This window comes from Astatotilapia calliptera, chromosome 23 (genome assembly GCF_900246225.1).
Source record: "Astatotilapia calliptera chromosome 23, fAstCal1.2, whole genome shotgun sequence".
NCBI lineage: Eukaryota > Metazoa > Chordata > Actinopteri > Cichliformes > Cichlidae > Astatotilapia > Astatotilapia calliptera.
The window spans coordinates 33,017,798-33,035,495 of record NC_039323.1 but is presented as its reverse complement, the minus strand read 5'-3'; the positions used below and the strand labels follow the sequence as shown (position 1 = coordinate 33,035,495).

The 17,698-nt window shown below is 41.5% G+C and overlaps 2 protein-coding genes across 3 annotated transcripts in view; both read right to left on the bottom strand.

Annotated features, from left to right (window-relative positions):
- The window catches only part of LOC113016509 (acyl-CoA-binding protein-like), a 3,587-nt gene extending 2,921 nt beyond the window's left edge, over positions 1–666 (bottom strand). The window contains exons 1-2 of the mRNA XM_026159387.1: positions 553–666; positions 140–257 (exon numbers count right to left, since the gene is read on the bottom strand). Of these exons, the coding sequence (XP_026015172.1) occupies positions 140–257; positions 553–558 (124 nt within the window). The 5' untranslated portion in view covers positions 559–666. The remainder of the gene's footprint in view (positions 1–139; positions 258–552) is intronic.
- A 1,721-nt stretch (positions 667–2,387) lies between these two features.
- Positions 2,388–13,900, bottom strand: LOC113016508 (metalloreductase STEAP3). 2 transcript variants are annotated; one of them, XM_026159385.1, is made up of 6 exons: positions 13,812–13,900; positions 12,828–13,089; positions 10,460–10,726; positions 9,806–10,333; positions 8,801–8,965; positions 2,388–4,257 (listed from the first exon to the last, which is right to left on the bottom strand). In XM_026159385.1, the coding sequence occupies exons 2-6, from the start codon at positions 13,047–13,049 to the stop codon at positions 3,970–3,972; spliced, it is 1,470 nt and encodes a 489-aa protein (XP_026015170.1). In that variant the 5' UTR covers positions 13,050–13,089; positions 13,812–13,900; the 3' UTR covers positions 2,388–3,969. The 2 variants fall into 2 exon arrangements, with proteins under 2 accessions (XP_026015170.1, XP_026015171.1); XM_026159386.1 differs by having other exon boundaries at positions 12,828–13,055.
- Positions 13,901–17,698: the final 3,798 nt, after the last annotated feature.

Below are 17,698 nucleotides of genomic sequence, written 5' to 3'. Positions count from 1 at the left end.
AACTTGCGGGAACTTATTCAGCAAATCACGCAGAACTCGTCAAACCTGATTTTTCTCAGTACCACCCATCTCCGCTTTCGCACATGCAGTTAGTGGCTCCATATGTCAAACACACACACGCCACAGTCACGCTACTCACCTGTGTTAATATCACCGACTGTAGCTTGCTTATATAAGCCGTACAGATCGCCCATTTCTTGCTGGTTTGGTTTCTGCTTCAGAATCTTCACCTCCTCTACCGCTTTGTCAAAGGCGTCCTGGTTAGGACAAGTCACAGCATATCCTCAGATCATATCCACTCGCCCATCTTCACTATCACCTGAATGCTCTTCTCAGTAACCAGGAACGAGTTTAAACTTAACACCTCGTTACAACTACAAGAACCTGTCGAGCTAAACGGTCTGGTTCCTGCCCCCCCACCAAAAAAACCCCTCTTTCCAGTCCCTGTGATTTATACGTAAGTCAACATTACAGAGAAATCACTTAGAAACAATGTTAATATTTTAGATAAGATTCCAGGAAAGTTTTAAATACTAAAGAGGTCATACTTACAGTCATGACTGCGGTGAAACTGGGGCACACCTTTGCTCCTGTTCAAAGGCCTGCTCGTCCAACTCGCTGCAGTTGTGTCAGCTGTGCTGTGATTTGCTGAGAGAAAGGAAGTGGGAGGGTTTATGGGATTTCTTAGGAGGGGGTGCAGAGGGGGGTTTGACATTGATTGGATACCAAGTAAATACAGTCACTGTTGTCAGTACCGATACCAATCCCGATACTTTTAACCTATAAAGGCAGTTTACAGTCATGATTTATGAGACTAATCGTCATCAATTTGCTAATTCTAGGCACATTTTAATGACCACTAGATCACTGTGATTTTTACTTTCATCAATAACTAGTTGGTAAAACACACCTTTATGCTTATCATGTGTTTCGAAACTTGGTGACCTGGAATGTAAACATATCTGTCACTGATGCACTAAAGTAGACATGACAATTAAAACAAAGTATTGATTGTCATTTCATAGTGTGTGTTTGAGGCGTGTATTTTTAATTTCCATAACCAATTTTTTTAACAGATATCAGTGGACAACATGCTGATCTTGAAGCATAGAAACAAAATATCAATCAGATACTAATACCAGTGTCAGTATCGATACTTGTACTGATACTTATAATTGGATCGATCTATCCACATCTGTGAGATATTTTACACCCACTATAGCAAACCTATATATATTATACTTATAAACGTTCCTACAAAAGATCTAATCGTTACATGTCAAGGGAGTGGTTTTGTGTGACAGTAGAAAAAGTCACCACAAGAGGGCAGCACGCAGATATCAATCTATGTGCACTTCTTCCAGTCAGTCCTGCTGAACAGACCTCTTGTAGCGCACGATCTGATATCCTCGTGTTGGTGTTGTTCCCAGATCATCATACTAGATGTTGTTCCAGGATCAACATTGCAAGTGACCAATCAGAATGTTGTGACGTCATACTTTTGCGACTTTGGGAAAAACCGGCGTAAAACAAAAAACTTTACTTAAGCTGCGTGAAACCGCCTCTGTCCACCGATCAACGGACCCTGACCCTAACCCTAACCATAACCCTTTTATAAACGGTAAGCAGAATTGATATTGTCCTTGCAACATTGGAATTTCATAAATGCACGAATGGCTTGGCACGCAAAAGAATAACGTCACAACAATGTGATTGGTCACTTGCAATGTTGATCCTGGAACAACATTTTCATGATGGTCTGGGAACAACACCAACACGAGGATATCAGATCATCCCTGTTGTAGTGGTCCAGCTTCATCAGCAGGAAATGTGGATTTAAAGGCATATTTTAGTTATGACGGCAGAGTAAGGTAAACACACTTTCCGTCCCTGTCATATAAACACACATAGAAACTCAGTACCTGGCCACTTTATTAGGTAGTTTGCTGTTGCATGGTTAGACTCCCTGTTGCCATCAGCACTGGCTTGATTCTTTGTGGCACAGATTCAACAAGGAGCTGAAAACATTACTCTGTCAGCAGGTTGTTCATGATGTGACTCTCCCTTTCCACTACATCCCAAATATCCTCTACTGGACTGGGATCTGTTGACTGAGGAGGCCATGAAGTGGGGGAAAAAAATCCAAAGGACAAGTCGTGCAAGACAATAGAAAAAGTCACCACAAGATGGCAGCAAGCACAAAATGACATGTTCGGCTGTGTGTGTGTGTGTGTGTGTGTGTGTGTGTGTGTGTGTGTGTGTGTGTGTGTGTGTGTATAGATTTGGTGGCATTAAGTGTAATATTTAAAACATGAAGATGGTTTATTTGAATCCAGAAGTTAATCTAATCTGAAGAACTCCAAAAACGACGACAAACACCAGAGATGTGAAAGCTCGCTCTGTCATAGAAAACTTTATTCCATGTTTTATAAATTAACACTTGAAATCATCATGTTGTCACGATGCCAGACACAGACTTAACACATCCAGCATATAAATGAAAATCTCTGGCAAGAGCAGAAAAATGAGAGTGCACGTAGGGCTGATGTACAAAGGTGTTGTTTTGGGAGTTTTTTTTTAATGAAGAAAAAGTTGGTTGAAGAGTCAAAACTTCCTTTTTAATCGGTTTTTATATTTCCGCTCCGCCTTCTCCGTATGACAGATTATTTAGAACATGTGAAAGACTTCATTTTGTGCCACGCTTCCTAAAAGAGCAATACACCTGAAATTGCATTTCTTTCTACATGCAGATATATCCACTTAAAATGAATCTGAGTTCTATTTTCAATCAGTTTGGTGTGTAACAAGTATTAATGTCACACGATGCTTGGTTACATTTAAACTATGGCCTCTTACCTTACCCAATATAAGCTAGCTGTACCTTAGTTTAGTGTCAGGACTGTCACCTGACATGAAGTAAGCTTAAATAAATAATTTCTTATTTAGATTTATCCAGTTCCAGTTGGATAAACAGTAAAACAGTGAATGACAGTAAAATATTGTAATACAGCTTCTTAACTGAAATATTACTGCCTGTGTTGGTGTTTACTTCATCAGAGTGAGAGAAAAAAAAAAAGCAGCAGAAACATCTGACATTTTACATCTGAATAAGTCAGAGGCCGTGGTGAGATTCCCCTGAGCGAGATGGCAGCAGCAGACGTGCATCTCGCTGGCCTGGATGCTGCATCTATGTGCATCGATCTGGAAAATGAGCAGTTAGCACCTCTAAGTTACGACAAGGCAGGCGGCTGATCCGTTTGAGAAAATGGCTTAATTCAAACATACGCACTCGTGTCAAATATTGTGAAAAATAGTGATTATGATGATATTCAGTGTTTAAATATTATAGTTTAATATTTTACTGTTGCAGTGTTTCTCTGTAAAGGAGAGGATTCAAAACATAGTGTCAACTCTGGGAAGGAGTTTTTCTTTGAGATATGCCTTTCCCAAAACAAATAGTTTTAACACAGTGCTGATCACTGTCAAGGGAAGAAAAGGAGAAATTAGAAAAGAAAACCTTCAAATGACTTCAAATAGAAACAGATCTGTACAGCACCAAATGCTCCTAGAGAGGAATGCAGACAGCGTGAGGAAAGCCAAGCGCACTTCTGATGCTCATAGTAAACCTCATTTAAGCTCGACTATCAGCTGTAAGGTTACAGAGGCTGTTTTGATTGCATGAATACTGCTCTTCAGTTTTGGATTAACAGAAAAGAGATCGATAAAACACTTTAAATGTTAACTAAGTAGTCTAACTACCAATGCATCGAGCAGTAAAGGTGGCACCACCGCTCTAAAAATCTCAAAGAGTCTTCCAGCTAATTGTTGAAGAGGATCCTCTCTGAACCCCCTCAAAAGGCCAGAGATGATCCTCCAAAGTGCTCAAAGAGTGTATAAATCTTTTATCCTCCATGTGCTTTATATTCATGAGTCTGGGTTTTCTATGCACGCTGCTGAAAACGGTGCTTCTCACACATTACTGACATTCTCCAGCCCGTTGCGGCAGTCGTCATCTGGCAGGATGAAGCGGATGTGCCGGCTCTTCTCCCAGCCGCGGCGGATCTGCCCGAGCCGGTGGCCCACGCAGGGCAGGAAGAGGGCCACGCGGCCCAGCAGCACTGCGAGGGGGAGAATGAGGACCAGGAGGAAGGTGGGAGGCATGTAGAAGTAGTACTGGGCCGAGAGGAAGGTGCGGTTCCAGCCGAAGATGAGGGTGTGGAGGGTAGCCATGGATAAGGCGCAGTAGCCGAGTGTGGACTGCAGGAGACAGAATAAAGGGGATAATACCTTTAATAAAATCTTACAACACTGATTGAATTTTTTTAGCTTCCTTGTGTTGACAATTAAAAAAATGCAATATTAAAATCGCTGTTTCCATCATAGATTTAAAAATGAGCTACATTTTAGTTAGCACACTTTCTAATCGAACTCTACTGGTTCTACTGGAAGTTTCTTCCTGTCAAAGGCGAATTTTTCCTCCCCAATGTTGCCAACTGCTTACTTATATGGTGGTCGTCTGACTGTTGGTGTTTTCTCTCTGTTATTGCAGGTCTTTACCTTACTTAATATAAAGCGCCTTGAAGCAAATGTTGTGATTTGGTGCTATATAAATAAACTTGAATTGAACATTTGCGTATACCTTTTAAAGGTATATACAGTATATACCTTTCAGCATTCATGATGCCTTTACAGACGTCCAAGCTGCCAATCAAATAGGCACTGAAACACTGCCGTACTATCAGTCATGCAGGCTTTTGAACAGAGTGCTGATAAAAAGCCGGGTAGTTCTGCTTTGTATAAAAGAGCTTAGGTCCTGAGACAGCAGCAGCATTTCTGAATCATGTAAACATACGAGTTCCTCCTTGTTTGACAGAGCTTTAAAGTGTTTCTGAGCTCATGCATTCATTTCAATGACAGACACGTGTCTGTTTTATTGCAGTGCCTCCCGAGGGCCAAAGGATCACAGGCATTAATAAATGATTTGTCCCTCACATACAGAGACTCTGTAGATGATGAGATATTCAAGGACTTCATAAATTTATGTTAAGGGATATTATTCTAAATTATTCTTGTTTCACAATTCGTAGATGCAGTTTCTTCGCAGAATAATGACACTCTACCAACCTTTACTTCTAATAAGCTGTTTTTAGTCGCACTCATGTTGATGACCTGTTGCCAGTGAACCTAATTAGTTGCAAAAAACATAATAGATTTATTGAGGCTGAAACTTTTTACAAGGGATATCCCTGAAATTTAAATCTAATTCAATTCAAAAGCAAATACGTAAAAGAAAAAGAGTGGTGGGATGGTCGGCAACAAAGACTCATGTAGCAGTAAGGGTTAGGCTGACACTAGAGGCTGTTTTTGACCGTAAAACTCATCGTGCAAGGGCAGACGGGAGGGTGGGGGGTCGTCAGAGAGCCAAAGCCAACAGCCAAAGGCGGCTGCAGGTTTCTGCTATGAATCCTTCCACAGGTTCAGCAACAGAAACAGTGCTCTCCAAGTGCTCCTGTAGTCAGCTCAGCTCGAGGTGAATTAAACACCAAGTGAGTTGCAATGGCAAGAGATGAATAATTTTCTATTTATATCATGTGACGTCCTGCAAACTTCAAAGTTTGCTTGATTTTATCCTCACTGCTGAAAGCAAAGACAAATTTATGGAAACATGCAGGTCAGGGTGGTCTTCATTCGGTGCTTAAACACACAAACACACATACTAAAAATTAAACCATAAAAAACACATTATTTTTAAACCCAGAACATTTTATTTGCATTTGTGTCACCTAAAACAGTGATTCCCAAAGTGTGGCCAGCCCTGGTGGACTGTAACGGTACTGCAGGCAAGCCACATTAATAACAAACAGTCCCGATCAAAAGAGGTTTTCAATAAATTGCATGCTCAAAAATATGTTTTGTCTCACTCCCATTTCTTCTAGTTGCATGTGAAGCTCTACTTGGAACCTTGTTGAGATTCAACCATGCAAAATATAATTTTTTGCCATTTTTCAAGTGCTCTTAAACTTTTGATCGGGACTGAAAGTCAAAATTCATTACGCATAGGTTTATTTGTTTGTTTTTTTGTGCAAAATTAACATAAAGGCTGCCATGATCCATTGTAACACTGTTATCTTACAGCTAATTTGCATCTGCAATCCCTTGGCAGGTTACATATTTACATACATTTATTTATTTAAAAAAAGGGAATTTAAACTGGTAATAGGAGGTGGTTAGCCTGACTCATTACTATGACCTAAATTTACTGCTCTTATATTGAAGTTAGTGTCCCAGTGGCAGGTGGGTCACACATTGGGCTTAACAATTTGCATATGCCTGGGTAACAGCAGCAACTTATAAATGGACTGGTTTACATATAGCATTTTTCTGCTCTACCCGAGAACTCAGTGTACTTTACATCTAAAGCACCTAAAATATTAGCCAGCTGAGAACTGATATAGCAACTCAATGCCACCACAATTGACTATATAATTTATATAAATTAAACACCTAGATCACTCAACGGTTCCTTAACTGTCCAAGAGCGCCCACACTGAAGCAGAAACTAAAAATAGACCCCAAAAACAGGGTTCTGGATACTTTGACAGTTGCTAGCTCTGACAGTGTTTATGCATTTATAAAAAAAAAAAAAAAGAGAGAGAGAAAAAAAACAAAAACAAACTAATTGTGCACCCATGCTGTTGACAACAAGTCTAGAAGTGCTTTAATCGCACAAACTGTTGACATGTGACTAATCTAAAGGCCACCGAATTAAAGGAAGATGAAATGGGAAAAGTGGCACAAACAGACTTCACGTCCTGGAAAACTGGAGGCCATTGGGGGGGGGGGTTAAGGAGAGGAGGAAGTGTGCGTACAAACTGAGTCACAACCCTCCTAACGGCTTTGTCACAGCACAAGTTTAACAGCAAATCTGGGGCAGCTGCGGGACTGCAAACACTAAGAGTCAGTGTTTGTATATGTGTCTTACTGCCACACATTCACTATGTGGTGTAAGAGACACAGCGTGCATCTGTCTGCACATCAGAGTGACGCCTGTCTGTTCGTATGCGTGCGACTCAAACGTCCTGCCTGTCTCCAACGTCTTTGACCATCATCCTACAAGCACGGAGAACAAAACCATTTGACAGCACATGCTAGCATGAAGTATCTGGCTGAAGTACAGTGGGGCAAAAAAGTATTTAGTCAGCCACCGATTGTGCAAGTTCCCCCACTTAAAATGATGACAGAGGTCAGTAATTTGCACCAGAGGTACACTTCAACTGTGAGAGACAGAATGTGAAAAAAAAAAAAAATCCATGAATCCACATGGTAGGATTTGTAAAGAATTTATTCGTAAATCAGGGTGGAAAATAAGTATTTGGTCAATAACAAAAATACAACTCAATACTTTGTAACATAACCTTTGTTGGCAATAACAGAGGTCAAACGTTTACTATAGGTCTTTACCAGGTTTGCACACACAGTAGCTGGTATTTTGGCCCATTCCTCCATGCAGATCTTCTCGAGAGCAGTGATGTTTTGGGGCTGTCGCCGAGCAACACGGACTTTCAACTCCCGCCACAGATTTTCTATGGGGTTGAGGTCTGGAGACTGGTTAGGCCACTCCAGGACTTTCAAATGCTTCTTACGGAGCCACTCCTTTGTTGCCCGGGCGGTGTGTTTTGGATCATTGTCATGTTGGAAGACCCAGCCTCGTTTCATCTTCAAAGTTCTCACTGATGGAAGGAGGTTTTGGCTCAAAATCTCACGATACATGGCCCCATTCATTCTGTCCTTAACACGGATCAGTCGTCCTGTCCCCTTGGCAGAAAAACAGCCCCATAGCATGATGTTTCCACCCCCATGCGTCACAGTAGGTATGGTGTTCTTGGGATGCAACTCAGTATTCGTCTTCCTCCAAACATGACGAGTTGAGTTTATACCAAAAAGTTCTACTTTGGTTTCATCTGACCACATGACATTCTCCCAATCCTCTGCTGTATCATCCATGTGCTCTCTGGCAAACTTCAGACGGGCCTGGACATGCACTGGCTTCAGCAGCGGAACACGTCTGGCACTGCGGGATTTGATTCCCTGCCGTTGTAGTGTGTTACTGATGGTGACCTTTGTTACTTTGGTCCCAGCTCTCTGCAGGTCATTCACCAGGTCCCCCCGTGTGGTTCTGGGAGCTTTGCTCACCGTTCTCATGATCATTTTGACCCCACGGGATGAGATCTTGCGTGGAGCCCCAGATCGAGGGAGATTATCAGTGGTCTTGTATGTCTTCCATTTTCTGATGATTGCTCCCACAGTTGATTTTTTCACACCAAGCTGCTTGCCTATTGTAGATTCACTCTTCCCAGTCTGGTGCAGGTCTACAATACTTTTCCTGGTGTCCTTCGAAAGCTCTTTGGTCTTGGCCATGGCGGAGTTTGGAGTCTGACTGTTTGAGGCTGTGGACAGGTGTCTTTTATACAGATGATGAGTTCAAACAGGTGCCATTCATACAGGTAACGAGTGGGGGACAGAAAAGCTTCCTACAGAAGACGTTACAGGTCAGTGAGAGCCAGAGATTTTCCTTGTTTGAGGTGACCAAATACTTATTTTCCACCCTGATTTACGAATAAATTCTTTACAAATCCTACCATGTGAATTCATGGATTTTTTTTTCACATTCTGTCTCTCACAGTTGAAGTGTACCTCTGGTGCAAATTACTGACCTCTGTCATCATTTTAAGTGGGGGAACTTGCACAATCGGTGGCTGACTAAATACTTTTTTGCCCCACTGTATGTGTGGGTGCGTACCTGAACGAAGGTGAACTCCCTCCAGTTGACAGTGTTGGCCACTGAGGGCAGCGAGGTGACAGCCAGCAGAGAGAGCAGCCCGAGAGCCATGATGCCCACGGACAGGTACAGCTCCATCCTCCAAACTTCCTCCCCAACCCACGAATCTGGGTGGCCAGCATTCACCTGCGTAACAAGCAACATTGATAGACATGCAGTCAATGCAAGGGTAACAGCAACATATTCAAGAGCATGACAAAAATGTGAAACTGACAACTGCCTTTTCAGATCCTTTAACTCTCAAGTGCTAAAGAAGTGTTGAAGAAAAGCACTTAAAAAGACGGTACAAACACCCTTCAACCATGTTCTGATTGCTGATGTTGCATAGTTTGTCCATTAGGGGGCGCTTTGTAACTTGCCACAAACAGAGCAACCAGCCTACCTGGGCAGATAATAACCGAGTAATCAATGACTATCTGTTATTATAAATAAATAAGGAGGTTTATGAATGTTTCGTGTGTTAGAGCCCTGACTTTAGCTCAGGAGATGAAGCTTAAGGTTACGAGGAAGATTACATCTTATTAAGATGCAGATGGTGTCACTTCTTTTGCATTTTCATTTCTTTGGTGAAGAGGACTCCTCGTCCAACAATAAAGCGTAGGCCTGATGTAAGATGCAGACACAAATTTAAATGTCCCCTCTTCAGCACAAAATGCCTATGAGTTCCCTTCTCCTCTGCCTTGGGCATATTTGGCTAGAGACTAGCACAAAGGGAGACGTCTTTCCTGGTCATTGTATTCAAATGTGATGGGGGAACATTGTTGCTTCCACAAACCGCACACCCACTGCTATGTATTTTAACAGATTAAATATAAGTTTACCAGAATACATCCGTTTGTTGGAAAATTTAATTACAGACTATGTATATTTATTCTGTATATATGTGTATATTATATTTATTCTGTCCTGTTTGTTAGACTCATGGAACGTCTGAACCGACACCTCTCTTCTTCTTCTTCATCTAACCTGTTCATAGGCCTTGTTGATCAGCTGGAAGCGGGCGGACTTCCTCATGGGAAGACACAGGCTATAAATCGCATGTAGAACTGCACACAGGAAGCTGCACAGTCCAAACTGCTTCCTCTGGATCAACCAATGGTCCAGCCAGTTAGGAAAGCGGTTGTACTTGGTGCCCCACCACAGCTGGAGGAAGGCGGCAATCAAACCGGGCAGGTAGACCAGTGATAACATCACCAAGGCGACACATGGGAAAGTGATATTCACAATCTCAATGGGCAACTTGTATAAATTGTTCTTCTTCGCAGTCACATAGGGATGCAAGACATCACGGACGGAGTTATACAGGTAGAAGAAGACAAAGAGGGCCAGAGCGCAGATGATGGGGGTGCGCCAAGATGGAAACAGATACAGCGGGAGGTTTTCGATCTCTAGTGAAGAGGAGAGGAGGCCCATGTCAACAGGGATGAAGCCCATCCTGCGGCAAAGCTGCATCACAGAGCTCTTGGCATTTTGATCGTCACTGCAGAGGAAAACCTGGAGAAAAAGACGACATAAAGACAAACATGTTTAGAGGCTAGAAACCGATTTCATTTGAAACCGCATATACCACCAGACCTCCATGAATGCGAATAGTCTTAGAGTGGTGATGACGTCCCCTACCTGTCGGCTCCCATCCCGTGGTCCTGCCTGTAGCGTCCAGGCTGATATGGTATTAAACCCCTTGACCACATAACTCTCAGGAAATAGATCAGCCAGCTGTTGGGCATTGGAAGGCCCTTCTTGCTTGATTTGCAAACCGTTGCTGACATCCACGAGAGTCTTTCCAGCTAGTGCTGGCTTCAGGTGGACCAATGTAGAGTGGTGCTCAGGGTACACGGCAACAAAGAGCAAGTCTGCTTGGTTTGCAGCCTCCATCTGCGAGGTCACCTGACGGACAAAGACAGAAACGTTCACGCTCGATATCAAAACTTTCCCTTATATTTAGCTTGTTTCATTAGTTGATTTCCTAGTATTGTTAAATACAGCCTGGTCAAATATTAGTAAAACGTAGCATAGCATAGACCTCTGCCTACAGTATTTACACCAAGCATCTCCTTGACCCTAATACATATTTGGCTCTAAAAACATACCTCTGAACGCGACAGATAAATTGTATGTTTGAATTAAAACCCTGTAGCTCACCGCTGTCAGTCTCAGTCGAATGCTTTGCACAGTTCCCATTAACCACAAACTATGTTTACTGAAAACCGCCATGAAAGAAAACCAAAAAAAAACCTCCAAAAAGCTTTATTGGGATTATTTGAATTTCAAACTCAAATAAGCCAGGAAGTCCTTTCTTGCAGCTTGCAAATGAATAAACAGGCAGTAATAATATATGCTATTACAGTTCTGTTTAAAACTCTTCACCAGACCTTCTTGTAGTTATTAAAAGCAGTCTTAAGCAAGAGTTCTCCAGATTTTCTGAATGTCTATCAAACCCTTTCTTTGGACACTGGTTTGACAAAATCGATGACATTATGAATTTAAAGAAGTTTAAAAAGCATCTGAATGGCAACAACTTCATTTGACAGCAATGATCCCAAACACAGTGCTAAACAATGCTTGAAAAGAGGAACATACAATTGAACACAACAGTCATGGTCTCGTGTCACGGTTTGGGTGAGACATGAGACCATGGCTAAATGGATCTACTGTAATTTTAGTCAGTGCTGTTTTTGGCAGTGCAACAATAACGTCTATGACAATCATGGAGTGTCTCCCCAGACCTCAACATCATTGAAGCAGTGTGGGATCACCTTGACAGTGAGCAGATGAAAAGGTAGCCAACATCCAAAGAAGAGCCTTGAAAGTCCTTAAAGAGGGGGGGGGGGGGGGGGGTGTAGCATTACTAGGATGAATGTATGTGTGTGGTTTTTAAGTGTGCTTTGACCATGTATTAAACACTCCATGTGGCAAAGGAGTATATAATTACATACACGTCTTACTTAAATTCCCAAGTGCTATTTCTGACCCTATATTCATACATGAGCTTTTAAGGCAACGTTAAAGGTTATTCAGCTGTTACACATTTTCATCACATGGCTTGACTCCAAAGAAGAATTGACCCTTAGATTTTTTTTTTTTCCCCCCCTGTGGCTTCGAGGTGCCTATACTGAGCTGAAAACACACTAGTAAAAGGCTCCACACTGGTGACAGTAGTGGAAGTGGATCTAGTCAAATAGTGTGTGAGACCTAACATTGACATGAGACCATAACTCGAGCAATCTTATGGATTTTAGTCAGCAATTTTTTGGCAGAGCAACAATAAAGTTTACAACATAGCCCAACTCTAACTTCCAGATCCTATAAAAGACAGGTTGATTACTGAGCATGAATTCTAGGAGGCACTAACACTAAATTAGCGAAACAAATGATAAGGGGATATTGGACCTTGGTGCAGCCTTTCATCTCAATTTAAGCCAACCTTTTTCTGATTGGCTGCCCTTCACTAACAGAGGGGTTTTAACAGCAGCTGAGTGGGGCTTTCTGCTCACACCCCATAAGAGTAAAGACAACTGTGTTAAAATGAGCCTTGAGAGAAGACTTAAATTGAAGCTGTTGGCTGAGAGGGATTACTTGAACGCATTTGATAGAAGCCATTGTAAGCATGTGAAAAACATAACAATAGCACTCTCTGTTCCTCATCCATATTTGTATGCCTGTGGTGAAGACACCTTAAAAAATGATTCAAGCTGCAGATGGGAACTTAATCAGGGGCTGACAAGAAGTCATCTTGTGGTGCAAATGTATTGTGGCGCAGGCTGATGGATTGACTGCTGTATGCTCCTCCCATACTGCCTCTCATCTTCTTCTCTCAATCAACTGAGATTATCTAGTAGCTATGTTTATGAGGTAAAGCAACAACATCCATTATCACTGCTGGGGGAAAAGTCAAAGGAATGTATAATTACCACCAGAGGGACGGAAACAAAAACACCAATTACACTGTGAGTGTGAACGTGAGTGTCAGTGTCGCTGCATATGTCACCTCCGCCTCTTCGGGGAACAGAGCCGTGAAGCGCGCGGGGGTTCGGCTGCCCACCACAACCTGATAGCCGGAGGCCACCAGCCTTCTGGCCAGAGAGCGGGAGAAGTCGCCGGTGCCCAGGATGCCAATCAACAGGGTGCTGGGCGTCATCATGGAGGCTTCAAGGTGTCTGGAGCCCCCAGCTCTTTCTCGGATTAAAGGCCTCGCCATATCATCAGGCATAGTGCACTGACAAACCAGCAGAGAGAGCAGCAGATGAGACCTAAAACAAACACGAATCTTAATAACAGAGTTACAACAGGTTGAATTTAACGGTAGCTTTCTAGCTGCACCTTTGCAGAGCACAGATGTCTAATACCCATTATCTGTGAATCTCAGCTGGCATGTCCTAGATCCACAACTCTGCACTATCAAAGCAAAGTTACTGTCCAATAATAGCGTAAATGGATGTTATGGCAGCCCAAATATAGCAACTGCGAATTTTGCTGCTACTCCTGGACACGCTGACTAAAAAAAAATTAATTAAAAACAAAACAATCACAAACATTTAACCCAGGAAGCTTTCACTTTAATTATTTCAACTTTACTGAAACACGTTTGATGGGATTATCTCACGCGGAAGGATTCGAGAAAAATATGAAAACACACTTTGAAGCACTTTAATAATCACCTAATGATCACAGTGATACATGCCGAATTTATTTTAAAAAGCCAATACTTCAGAGGCTGTCTCGATTAATGGTGTATCTTTTGCTAAAAGTGGTTCGGAGAACGATAAGAACTTAAACAGACTGAAATCCGCACAGACTCTGGCATGAAAACGGAAAAGAGGATAGAAAGCTACTTTGCTTGATGCCCTTGAGTCAACTCGGGGAAACTTTGTCTCCGAAGAAAGTTACACAAGCCAACGCAGGCAAAACGAAGACGAGCATTTTGGTAAAATAACAGCTTGTCTGACATAATACATCGTCTGTGAATACTTACAGGCACACTGTTTACTCGCGTGTAGGTGTTCAGGCTCCACGCTTCCTCAGAGCTTTCTGTAAACTGGAGCCTTTCTTCCTGATAAGATGACGCGGGCGATAAAGCCACGCCCCCACGTGTGTAAGCGAGATAAAGCAGCGTAACGGGCTCCATGATATTTATTACACGTGTGATTTCTGCACTTAAAGGGGCGGGTTAACACCACAGTAAGCATGAGCACTGCACACAGTAAAGACAAAGTGGCTGTTACTCCATTTCCATAATTAATAGGAAAACTTACGCGTTTTTCTCTTAATTATGACGTTTGACAAGTGAAAAGTTTATCATCCTTAACAGGGGCGGGTCCAGAGGGGGTGTGTGCATGGGCTGGCACTACCCCCACTGGAATACAATATATTCTTCTGGTGCCCCCAGATTACTGCTATGGGGTCTTTAAGTGATGATGTGATGAATCCTGCTTCTGGGCACAAACTACTCTGCATTTAATAAGGCTGTTGTGTTTTTAACATGTTTTAGTGCTTGTATCTTGTTATACTTTGCACAGACCCGTTTGAAAACAAAGGGGGATCGCACTTTTCTCATATTGTGGATGCATTATCTCAGCTGTTCTCCCAACTGAAGTTTGGTCCGTTTATAGCATCCTGCCATACGATTGCATTTGCCCCTAACCTTCGGGAACCCTCACATTAACTTTTATCAAGTGGAAGAAGGTTGGCGTTCATCCTCCAGCTTCAGTGTTTGTTATGCTAACATAGCTGTGTCACTGGCAATCACGTAGCACATTATTATAAACCAGCTAGCCAAACTTCAGTAACCTTACAAACGTCACTGCTGTTTACTTTCGTGTCTTCATTTATGTCAGAAGTGATAGCAGAGATGTACGTCTTAATTTGTTTTGGAAATTCCTCAGTCAGAATATGCTATATTATATTTAGATGGAAACTAGCAAGCTAACTTCCTGCTAACTTTTAACTCTGTTAAATTTCATAAATTTGGTTTTCATGGATGAATGGATGTTAAACTTAATTGTTACACCTGGTAGAGCAGCCACACTGATCATTTTATTACAGATGAAAGAATTTAGACAGTTTTAAACTCTCAGTAATGCCGCAGTGATCGTGTGATCTGCAGCGGAGTTTGGGCCCAGACACGGCTAATGACGTCAGACTTAAACACCAGATTAGGGGTGTCAAATGTAAAATCAGCCCAGCAAGGACGCCAAGCTGGCCCACTAAATGGCTTAGGAATATATGAAGGAGAGCATGGACTTTGGACTTTTGACTACATATAACTGTAATTTCATAAGTTTAAAATGTATTTTATTTACAGCGTTCTCCACTGATATAGACCTCTGTCATTGCCATTGCTATTCATACTACAACAACTAATCATGTAAGAGATAAACAACTAAATGACAGAAAACTTCCTGTTTTTTCACTATCAACTGTAAAACATTTATGTCACTCTGAAATTGCAGGTTTTTTCTTATTATTTTAATTTGGCTTTAAATGAGGATTTAAATAACTTTAGACTGACAGAAAGGGGACTTTCACTGGTTTGGCCCACTAAAGAACAAAATGTGACCCATGATGTAAAATCGTTTTGACATCCCTGCTTTAGATAGTTTAAGCATATTTTGGTGCTGAAGAAATGAGTATTGTTACGTTACTTAAGTTGGATAATGATTTTTATTTCACGAAAAGCTCTTAATACCTGGTTTGTTACATTGCAAAACTGGTAATTACTATAAACAGTGTTTAAACTCTTGTGCAGTACCAGTTTTCACATAATACATTTAGGGGCAGGGTTGCACATGAGCCAAGGAAATGGAGTGGCCAGCCAAAAATGCATTTCTTTTTGTGCCATATATGCAATTATGTTCATAGGTTTATTGACAATGACACATTTTTGTATTTTATTGTCTGCACACCACTTCAGTGGATTGTAAATCAAGCAATCATGATGTGATTTAAGTGCAGACTTATATTAAATTCAGGGATTTAGCAAGAGTATTGCTTTACCTCCTTGTGAATTACATTAATTTTTACTTACAGTGCCCAATTAGCTGAACTTGCATTTGGTAGCTGTTCACTGTAACTCTCAACTTGAGTTCCAAATAAATATCAACGCCACACATACATACACATCCTCCTATCAGAAATGGCAAAATTCAAAGAGTGGCCAAATCATCAGTCTGTTCAATTTAATTGAATTTTATTTATATAGCACCAACTCACAGCATCAGTCACTTTTGTATTGTAAAAAGAAACTCCCATTTAACAGGAAGAAACCTAAATCAATAGGCCTAGAAGATCAAAGCAGAGATTTGCTTACATGGTTAAGAAAAACGTCTTCGCATCGTTGAAACAAGTTGATAACAAACTTGTGGAGGTAATTTTGTCACTGTCAAAATCTACACTCAATCAATGCTTCAAGAATGGAACTATAGAGAGTTCATAGCACGGTGCAAATCACTGGTACACTCAGAAACAGGAAGGCCAGATAAGATTTTAAAAACATCTAAAAGAGCCAGCCAGGTTCTGGAAAAATGATGGAATGATGGGATGAGAAAACAGTATTTCACAGTAAAAATGCATGATGAAAACATGCTGCCAAAGCAACCCAACATTGTTAAGGGCAAAGAAATTGGATATTCCTCAGTGTCCAAATCAGACACCTGATCTCAATCCAATAGAACATGCTGTTCAATTATTAAAAACAAAACTGAATTTGATATACCTTTACTAGTCCCACTAGGGGAAATTTCATAAGGCTAAATTCAGACCAACAAACAAGCAGCAGCTGAAGGAGGCTGAAGTGAAGGCCCAGCAGAGCATCTCAAGGGGGGAAACACAGCATTTGGTCTTGTTCATGACTTCTGCATGTCAGGCATTCAATTGACTGCAAAGGGTTTTCATCCAAGCATTAAAACAGTGCTCATATTAGTTTGTTCAATTCATTTGGAGCCTTTGGAAATGGGGGATGATTATGTAACCGCAGTAAGGTTGTACTGGATTATGTGGAGCTTCAGGGAAAGAAACAAAGAAAGATATGACAGTGAATCATCAGGATAAATAACAGTAGGAGACATGCTGGGGGCAGAATATAACTAAAGAGCTGCTCTGGATAAAGAATTGACCACTTTGACATGTTACATGGTTTGCTGAAGCAGATAAGATTTAAACAACTCCCAGTTCAACAGTTCCTGGGCCCCACTTCCTGAGCCAGTTATGGCAAATGAGCAGGCGCAGTATAATACAGTGATTATACTTCAGTGATTTCTCAGCGTTTCATTTTGTGCCACTGTTAGCTCAAAATTCGACTCTGTACAGTTTAGTGTTGATCAGTTAATACCCCGACAAGTTCTCCAACTTAACAATCATATTGGTTGACTAATGCCCAGATTTCCACTCTGTTTTATTAGGTCGGCCGTGTGACAGACTGGAAACCAGTCCAGGATCTACCTCGCCCTTCATTCTATGACAGGTGGGAACCTAAACTAAAGGTTAGAAACAGATCATAGTTTGGGTTAAAATAGCTTTTTTCAACATTAAAGCATTAGAAATGTCATTTTTCTAGGATACCAGGGTGTAAAGTCCTCTCCCAACTCAAGGTGAAGACAACAGCACACATTATGAGGGGTTGTTTCCTGGGTGAGGACAGTTTATAATGTCTGACATTTAAGATGTAGATTGTAGATCGTTGTAAACAACTAAACATTAACAGCACACAGCTGAACAGCACCCCGGAAAACACAATAAACACTGCCCTGGTGACTACATGCTAGTCTTGTTGAACGCTATGTTAGGAATACAATGCAGGGGTACGTTTTGAGCACATAGTATGCTCAGTTTCAAGTCTGCAAACTGCTCTTCGTGTTCATTTAC

Coding starts and splice junctions, on each gene's coding strand:
- LOC113016508 (XM_026159385.1), bottom strand. CDS start 13,049: ATGCCTGATGATATGGCGAGGCCTTTAATCCGAGAAAGAGCTGGGGGC. Junction 10,727..12,827: donor TGTTCCCCGAAGAGGCGGAG/GTGACATATGCA, acceptor TTTGTCCGTCAG/GTGACCTCGCAGATGGAGGC. Junction 10,334..10,459: donor CACGGGATGGGAGCCGACAG/GTAGGGGACGTC, acceptor CTTTTTCTCCAG/GTTTTCCTCTGCAGTGACGA.